The sequence below is a fragment of the Thecamonas trahens genome, assembly GCF_000142905.1.
Source record: "Thecamonas trahens ATCC 50062 unplaced genomic scaffold supercont1.29, whole genome shotgun sequence".
NCBI lineage: Eukaryota > Apusomonadida > Apusomonadidae > Thecamonas > Thecamonas trahens.
Genome location: NW_013657651.1, coordinates 333,009 through 341,993, shown reverse-complemented (window position 1 = coordinate 341,993; position 8,985 = coordinate 333,009). Strand labels below are relative to the sequence as shown.

Here is an 8,985-nt window from a genome sequence, read left to right as displayed (position 1 = left end):
CGACTCGGTTACTGTCGAAAAGTCTGCATCGAATACTACAGTCGGCGGCGAGGAGTCGTCTACCAAGATTTCGGTCGAGGTGTCGGCCTCCGCTTCGGCCTCCGCATCCACATCAGCCTCCCTTACTAAGCCCGATGCCGAGCCGACCGTGACGACTGCAGCCGCGGAAGCCAGCGCAGATGCGAGTGGAGATGCAAGTGTAGATGCGAGTGCCGAGGCAGACGCAAGCGCAAGCGGGAGTCACGACCCGCCCAAGTCGCCACTCGCACTGCGGCGCGGAAGCGGGTCTGCTGTCCTCGACCAGGCCGACGGACTGTCGACGCGGTCCGACGCGCGTGCAATGCTCCGCCGCCGGCAGGATGTCGAAGTGCTGCAGGCAATGGCCGCCATCCCCATCGACGTGGTCGACAAGCTGCTTGCGGCGGACGCTGCCGAGCTCAACTTTGACGACTTTTGCACCGCTGTCGCCAACTCGGCACTTGGCTCAGCGGTGGCAGATCCGGCGGTGGCCCAGTCGATGTTCGACATGGTCGATGCCGACCACTCGGGTGGCGTCGACAAGAAAGAGCTCGTGGCTGTGCTCGCCGTCTTTTCGTCGAACGAGGACGTCGATCGCAAGCTCAAGCTTGCCTTTGACGCCTACGATGTCTCCAACGACGGTTTTCTGCAGCGCGACGAACTGCATGCCCTCGTTCGCACAGTCTTGAAGAACTCAGATGTCTCGTCCGAGGAGCTGGAGGCATTTGTCGACAAGACCTGGCGGACTGCCGATCTCAACGACGACGGCGACATCTCGTTCTCCGAGTTCCGCACCGCCGCCCACGCTGACGCGCGTATCATGAAGGTATTTACCATGGGCACCGTTTCAGGTGCCACTCCTGCCGCGCACCGTTCCGACTCATCGCCCTCGGGCCGCGACTCGAGCGGCGTTGCCACTGCCAAAGCCGTCGCCGAGGCTGACGCTGCCGCCGCCGGGAGTGACAACGGCGCAGCAAGTGCAGCCAGTGCAGCGAGTGTCGACAGTGATGACAACTCAGGCTCTACTTCGGGCGAACCAGCATTCTCGCTGTCAGCGTCCAAGTCGGCCTCTGCATCCAAGTCCGCCTCCAAGTCCGTCTCCGGCTCGGCCTCCTCGTCGTCGCCGCCGCCGCCGTCCGGCTCGTCATCGTCTTCGTCATCGTCGCCGCCGTATGTCTCATCGCGGTCGTCAAACGAGACGGTGAGCGACAGCGTGTCGGACCAGCACGCGTCGGTGACGAGCAAGTCCACCAGTGCCAGCGGGTCGGCGTCGGTCTCTCCGTCGCGCCGACGGCGCAAGCGGGTCCGTCGGCTGAAGCGGAGAGATTCTGCCGAGCAGGTCCTTTGATTGAATGCGTTTCACAGTCCGCGCGGGCGCTTGGTTGGGCTGGCAAATCGGTCGACGACCTCGTCTTCGGACGCGGTGCTGATCGAGGCCTGTGAGGTCTCGCTGGTCGGAACGGCCGAGCCAGACTCATGTGCAGCGAGCATGTCGTCGAGCTTGCGCTTTGAAGACTGCAGATCCGAGAGGGACGGCGGAGGGTGTGCAGCAAAGGCGTGGACGGCAATCGACGCGGTAGGCGACGGCTCGCCGTTGTTGAGCGCGATCGGGGTCTTGACCGTCGAGCCGCGAACAGGACGGCCGGCGCCACGTCGACGGTCGGCGATGACGACGGCAGCTCGTCCTGTCGCGGCGTGACCGGAGTGCGTGACGCCGAGCGCGGCAAAACCTCGGCGGCTGTGGACGACACCGACGACGAGCGCTCGTCGGCGATGAACGTCGTGCCGTCGCCATGGCCAAACCGCGCCGCCGACGGCGAGTACACTCCGTGTGGGTGGACCGGATACGAAGCCGTCCGGGCGCCAGGCTCGGCCTTGAAGGCGACAATGATGACCGACATGTTGTCGGTCCCGCGGTTGGGCAGCGCTCTGACAGCCGCGTCGGCCTCTGGGCAGGCGGCCATGACCAGGGCGGCGGCAGCGGCGGCTGCGCCAGACGGCGACGCGTCGGCGTCGAGCATGGGCCTGACAATGCCAGCGGCTTCAGCAGCCGTCAGCACATCCCACACTCCGTCGCAGGCAAGAATGAGCGCCACGTGCTCGCCGGGCATCAGCGAACAGGCCACAACGTCGGGCTCGGCCGTCACGGCACACGCTGATGGCGGGCCGGGCTCGTCGCGGTCGTAGTCCTTGAACATAAAGTCTCCCAGGGCGCGCGAAACCGCAAGCACTCCGTCGACCCGGGCGGTGCCCGAGCGAGGGTCGGCAACTACTCGCGAGCCAAAGGCCTCGATCCGGGCCCGCTCACCGGGTAATTGCGGATGGTGGTCTTGGGTGAGGATGGTGGCCTCGCCTGAGGCTGCCACAAGCACCGCGCGCGAGTCGCCGGCGTTGGCCACAACCAGCTGCGAGCCGATGCAGGCTGCGACAAGCGCAGTCGTACCCTCCTTCATAAACGACGAGCGCGGGTCGCGGTTGAGCGCCGCGTCGAGCTCGACAAAGACCTCGGTGAGCGCCGCGTCGATGCTGCCAGCGCGGTACGGCTCGGACGCCGCAAGCAGATGAGGCAGCCGCTGCGCGCAAAACAGGGAGGCCTTGGAGCCGCCGTGGCCGTCAAACACGCCAAACAGCGCGGTCTCAGAGGCCGGCACCACTTCTTCGCACACCATGTCGTTGCGCATCGGTGAGGCCATCGGCGTCTTGGCCCTCGACGACGGTAGGATCGGAGTGGTCGGGGCCGCCCCCGACGACGAGCGTGTCTGCGCGAGCGGCGTGGAGACCGCTGTTGACGATTGCGTCTGGACACTGCGGATGCCGGGGCTGCTCCCCACACCTGCGCCAGACAAAGTTCCAGGTGTGGCGGGCATACGATCTTGACTGCCATGTGTGGTAGCAGCACCTACAGCAGCAGCGCACTCGTCCTCTCCACCCGCCCGCCCCTCGCCACCGGGAGCACGGTCGTCGTCGACACCAGCACGTTGCGCATCCTCTCCACCCGCCTCCCCCTCGCCACCACCACCACCACCACCACCACTACCACTGCTAGTATCATCGTTATCCGCATGACCTCCACCCGTCCGCCCCGCCAAGCCCTCCGGGTCTGGATCCGGAAAGTTGAGTGCGCAGAGGAGCGAGTCCTCCATGGACGGCCTCCACCCGGTGACCTCTGCGGTGGCAAAGACGAGTCTGTGGTTCTCCCCATGCATGGACACCACTGTTCTGTCCGGGCCACGCATCACAAGCGCACGTCTCCGCGCTCTGTGGTGGGGTCAGGGAGGTTGTGGCAGAGGTGCATGAGTATGGGAGGGGGGAGGAGGGGGGCGGGGGGGGGGACGTGCGGCGGTGGTAGAAACTGCGACCTTTTCTGGCGAGGCCACAGGCAGGACCAAAGACACAGGTACAGGGGAAGAGCACGAGGGGGAGAGGGAGGAGGGGTACGTACTCGCGTGACCGAGCAAGTAGGCTCATGGCAAGGTCTCTCGCTTGAGGCTTCCACGCCCGCGCCCACCACCTGCTTCCGCCCCAGGCTGCGAGTTGGCTGTGGCTGCCTCCCACACCCACCGCCCGTCACTCGCCACTCGCCGCACTGTTCCTCCCTACCCACCTGCCGCTCCCCGCCACAGCAAACGGCTATCTCTGCTCGTCAGTGAGCAAGAACTCGCCCGATGAGCTGACCATGCAAAGGTGCATTGCTACGTTTATTGGATGCTGCACTTGGAGGCCCACGAAGAGTCTGATGACGACGATGCGGGGCCCGAGGCGCTGCCGGCGGCAGCAGCGGCAGCGTCGGAGGCCGCCTTTGCGGCAGACGTCGGCCGCAGTGCCTGAAAGAGCATGGCATCGAGGAGCTCGGGCACGCCTGCACCGGATGCGGCCGAGGTTTCGACAAGAACAGCCGGAGCGTCGGCGGCTGCATCGCGGTTGATGCTGGCGAGGGTGCTGTCCAGGAGGCTGTTGCGCCGGGAGGCATGGGCCTTCCGCGGCAAGTCGGCCTTGGTCACCGCCAGCACCATCGGAGTGTAAGGGGCATCGAGCCGACGACGGAGCGCCGGGGCCCAGTAAGAGGCAGTGCGGGCGAGTGAGCCGGGAGTGTCGACGGCGGCAACGAGGACAATGACGTCGACCGGAACAGGATCGACGGCGTCGGCCGTCGGCGGTGGCCAGGTCAGATCCTCGGCGGCAGCGTCGAGCGACTCGGTCCGCAGCGCGGTGAGCTCCAGCCGGACCGCGAGCTCGTTGTACAGCGAGTCGACGACCGAGAACTCAGGGCGGCCGAGCGGGCAGCTAAAGGCAGCCGATCCCAAAGTGCTCGTCTCGTCTTGCCCGAGAAAGGCAGCGTAGGGATGGGCGGTCTTGGCGGCGAGCACTGCGGCGCGGCGAGAAGCTTCAGCAGCCAGCGCCGAGAGGAGCGAGCCAGCCCCAACGCCCGGATCACCGGCGAGAACAAAACGAAGCTGGACACCATAGGCGGCGGAGAATCTGACGTGCGGTCTGACGGCTCTCTCCCTAATGGCGGCCTTCCAGCCCCTCAGCTGAGCCTGGACCTCTTCCTTTGCCCGCCAAGCGTCTCTCTCTGCCACATACCAGCCAATGACCTCAGCTCTTGTATCGACCGAGCCATCAATGAGAGACAATGGACGATCCTTAAAGTACAACAAATCCCACAATCGATCACAGCCGAGTACCGCTCGTCGCCACATTGCCGACACTCGGCAGAGCACCATGACGTCGTCCTTGTCCAGCTCACCCGCCAGCGCTTCCACCACAACCATCACCTGCTCCTCATTGAGACTGCCCATACTACAGCGCAACTCCTCCTTTTCTTACTTGCCAGGGGGGGGGAGAGGGGAGTCACGTGCTGACTTCTCTCCCTGTCCCTGTCCCCCCCCCCCCCCCCGTCCCTGTCCCGTGTCCGTGTCCGTGTGCGGCGAGGAACACGCCATTCGTCCAATGAACGCGGCTGTGCTGTCACTCGGCGACGATCGATCGATCGAGGCTATGGCAGAGATCAGCTGTCAACCCACAGGGGGGAGATGATGGTGTGGAGAAGGGGGGGGGGGGGGGGGGCTTGGGTCGCATGCGCCTGACTGTGATTGGCCATGGTGGCTGGCCGCAGAGGACAGATCTGATGAACGGAGAGACGACGTGGCTGGTCAAGGTGAGGGGCTTGGGATGACAGCGATGACAGCGATGCCAACAATGGCAAACAGCTCTAGCCATATCATCACTACGACCATCATGCACCAGCGCTGATTTCTGATCCGAATCATCCCATGCCATGATCCGACCATTGCACCGGGTGCGGCTTGCCCATGGAGCTGACTCAGCTCGGCCGACCGCAGCCTCTGAGGGGTGGGGGGCTAAGACTCGACTCTGCTCCAGAGCCACACCACGACATGCTCCGCATACTGCCACGCACTGGTCATTGTACTGCCTTGTCTCTCGGTCTGGGTATGCGTTGGGCGTCTGGAGCCTCGCTGGGTGCTGGACTCTCACTTGTGGCTGGGGAGGAGGTGGAAGTGGTCGAGGTGGTGGGCCCGGCCATGGCCACCGCTCTTGGTCTCTCGCCGGATGCTGCCACCTCTTATGAGAATGGCTCACGGGTGGTGGTTCGTACCGAGGTTGATGCTGTTCATGTCAATGACGTCATTGTCGTGCCATCGCCATCAGACCTCCTCACCTCGGGGCAAGTCGAGACCGAACTGCTCATCCGTCGCGTCGCTGCCACGCCCGGGCAGCAACTTCTGGCTGATGATGGCGAGCCGGCGTATACGCTAGCTCTCGACGAACTGTGGCTTGTTGCCGACGACGGCGAGTCGCCCGCGTCACCTGATTTCGGCCCGGTCACCTCGGGCGACATCGTCGGCCGCGCTGTCTACGTTGTTGGCCGCGGCGCGATCGTCAACTCGGATGCAGCCGCCGCTGCCGATGCTGCCCTCGTAGCCGCCTGTGAGTGAGTGGACCTGCCCCTTGCTACGCATCCTGGTGTTCAATCCTCGGACATGACGCACACCTCGTCGCCCACCCCCAAACCTGCGCCGCCGTCTTGGTCGCGTCGGGTGGGTTGATGACAAACTCGGCGTCGTCGGCGTGGCGGTAGCCGATGACGATCTCGCCGCGGTCGTATGCGCGGAGCGTGAGCTGCCAGAACGAGAGCTCTTCGCCGAGCGAAGCGTAGCGAGCAGCCGGCTTGATGTGGAGCTCGGCGCCCTCCTCGGCAAACAGCGCCGAGATGACCGCGTTCATCTGCGGCTCCTCCGCCACCTGGGTGAGGACCATCGAGATGAGCTCGTTGGAGACGACATAATCGGAGCAGTTGGCGTTGACCAGCAGCGCCGTCGTCCGGGGATCCTTGATCTCGGCAATGAGCGTCGCGTCCGGCCGCCCGGCCTTAGTCTGCAGGTCGCGGACAAGCAGCATCGCCACCATTGACCGCGAGTCAGCCGACATGCCCGAGCCTGCGTCGTCCTCGGCCGCAGCCTCGTCCGAGAGAACTACCGTCACGTCGTACTGCGCCACGTCGAGCGCCTTCATGTCGCGCCGGAACGTCGGTGTCCCCACCGCGTGCCTGATCGCCAGGTTCTGTGTCTGTTTCAGCCCTCCCTCACGGAGCATCCGCTCGCGCGTCGGCACGTCCAGCGGGTTCATCAGCGTCAGCGACGAGCCCGGCGCCACCCACTGTTGAGCTCGGTGATCATGTCGTCGAGATCACGCCGCCACCCGAGGAAAAGGATGTTCTCAGGCACCGCCGCCGGCGACCGCCACACAGGAACCGTGCCTGACACGCGCACATCCACTGGCGCAGGCAGAACGCTAAACGTGTCGTCGTCCTCTGCAACCACAATGAGCATGTCGTCCGTTCCAATGAGCATCTCGCCTGGCGGGCAGAGAAGGACCCGGCCGTGAGCCAGTGCCGCTGTGCCCGGCTCTGCCGCCACCCGCGCCGCAGACAGGAGGATCCCGATCGGCACCGCGTGCGAGAACGAGGTCAGCGCCTGTCGGAACGTCGTCCCCTCCAGTGAGCCTGGCGGTGTCATGTAAATCTCGTGCCCATCAAACGAGAGCAGATGTTCAAAGATCTGCGCAAGCCCTGGCTGCCGCGAGCACTGGATCATGACCCGCCCGATGACGTCGTGCGCCACCACCGGGCAGACCACCGCCCCAGCCGCAGCCTGCGCGAGGACAATCACGTCGACATTGTCGATGTCCTGCAGCTCGACCACAATGTGCCCCGAGAGTTCTCCCAGCGATGAGAGCGCAAGCACCACCCGCACCGCCTCGGCGTCGGCCTCGTCCGGGTGCACACCCTCGCTCCGCGGCGAGACCACCAGAAGCGCCCGCGCCAGATGCGCTCGGCACATCTCCAGGTCGTGCGCTGCGACCGGCGAGCCGCTCCGGGTAATGATGGTTGTCGTCTTCCAGTCCGGGATCTCGGTCGCCAGTGCCTCGTCCATCTCTTCTTTGTCCATATCGGCCAGAATGACGACAACGGCCTCGGCCTCGGACTCGTTCGCCAGAACGAGCTGCCGCACCGATGGGATGACTTTGTCCGACCATCCCAGAATGAGCGTGTGGCCAGACTCGAGCACGTCCGACTTGCCGCGCTTCAGATCTTCCACCTTTTCGGCAATCGACTCGGAGGCCAGCCCCACCAGCAACGCAAAGAACAGCATGCCGCCAAGCGAGAGAAACACGCCTACCACCCGCCGACCGCCGGCCTCCTCGCCGGCGTGCGTTCCAGGATCAGCCACAAATGTCCACGAGTCCCACAGCGCGCCGTAGAGGCCGGCCTCGCCGTCGACAGCAAGCAGTCCGGCCGCGCCCAAGCCCATCATCCCGGCGGTGATGGCAACTAGCAAAATGACTTGCGACCACGAGTTGGATGCAAACCAGTTGTCGACCTCGTACGAGACCCACGCTAGCGACCGCGAGAGCAAGCTCGACCCCGCACTATCTTCGTTGCTCGCGATGCGGTTTGGAAGCGGGACTCGGCCCCGTGCCGGTGTCACCGGTGTCCCCGGCGAGCTTCCACTCTCGTCGCACAGCCTCCCATGGCTCCGCATCGTTCGCGAGACGCCGCGCCGCTCCCGGAGGCTCTGCTTCTGCCGCGGAATGTCGAGCGAGCCGGTCGATGCCCAGAGTGGCGTTGGTGTGCCGCTCGCGGGCGATGTGAACGAACGATCGAGCTCCAGCCTCTCACGGAGGCCCAACTCGTCAAACAGGCCCGATGTTGGCGTAAAGATTCTATCGTCATCCAACGGCAGCTCTTGTCTTGCTTTGCTGCCTCGCGCCTCGCCTGCACGCACCACTTGGGGCTGCCGCGACTGGGGCACATCCAGCGACATGCCCGCCAGCGCTGGCAACGCCGATGCTGTCGCCATCTCGATGCCTGACTCCGAGCCTGAGTCTGACGACGATGTTGACGATGACGATGACGATGACGATGACGATGACGATAATGATGACGCCAAACCTGTTGCAAGAACCGATCTGTCGGCTCTATCACCGCCGTTGCCACCATTGCCTCTCGCTGCGCAGCTTTTGCACGGGCTTTGCGGGAGACTTCCGGCGTGAAGACGGCATGCGCCGGGCCAGGCAGGCGCGGCGACGGACTCGGCTCGTTTGAGAACGTTGTAGACACCGACGAGCCCATCTTGGCTCCAGTACCCGTACCCGTAGCAGAGCCAGTTGCGGCAGCATGGGGCATCAGTGGCGTGGCCGGAGTATCGGGCAGCTCTTCACAGAGCCGATCGGCACGTTTGCTCGCTTCGCCCATCAAGTGCTTCATCCGCTGCAGATCGTTTTTGAGTTTGTCCATCCGTTCGCGAGCCACTTGCGGCGATGGTGTGTTCCGTCGTTTGGGTGATCTTGATGTTGGGGGAGGGCGGACGGCGGAGGGAGTGAGTGAGGAGGTGGTGGGGGGGGGAGGGAGGGGTGGAGCGGAGTATAAGATCAGTCCGGCACGGA

At 64.8% G+C, this 8,985-nt stretch overlaps 4 protein-coding genes across 4 annotated transcripts in view; 1 reads left to right on the top strand and 3 right to left on the bottom strand.

The window, feature by feature from the left end:
- AMSG_06909 (uncharacterized protein) overlaps positions 1–1,366 on the top strand; it is a gene marked incomplete at its 3' end in the record, with an annotated part of 4,261 nt that extends 2,895 nt beyond the window's left edge. The window contains exon 3 of the mRNA XM_013901505.1: positions 68–1,366. Within this exon, the coding sequence (XP_013756959.1) occupies positions 68–1,366 (1,299 nt within the window). The remainder of the gene's footprint in view (positions 1–67) is intronic.
- On the bottom strand, positions 1,258–3,226 carry AMSG_06908 (serine/threonine protein phosphatase; the record flags this gene model as incomplete). Its single annotated transcript, XM_013901504.1, has 2 exons — positions 1,258–1,632; positions 1,659–3,226. Coding segments are annotated over 2 exons (1,823 nt in total), but the record flags the coding sequence as incomplete, so codon positions are not given.
- Positions 3,227–3,716: 490 nt separating this feature from the next.
- Positions 3,717–4,817, bottom strand: AMSG_06907 (uncharacterized protein; the record flags this gene model as incomplete). Its single annotated transcript, XM_013901503.1, has 2 exons — positions 3,717–4,497; positions 4,726–4,817. The coding sequence occupies 2 exons, from the start codon at positions 4,815–4,817 to the stop codon at positions 3,717–3,719; spliced, it is 873 nt and encodes a 290-aa protein (XP_013756957.1).
- Positions 4,818–6,007: 1,190 nt separating this feature from the next.
- Positions 6,008–8,836, bottom strand: AMSG_06905 (DMI1 protein; the record flags this gene model as incomplete). The annotated part of the gene is made up of 4 exons (XM_013901502.1): positions 6,008–6,031; positions 6,091–6,696; positions 6,765–8,515; positions 8,566–8,836. 4 exons carry the CDS (start codon positions 8,834–8,836, stop codon positions 6,008–6,010), a joined length of 2,652 nt encoding a protein of 883 aa, XP_013756956.1.
- Positions 8,837–8,985: the final 149 nt, after the last annotated feature.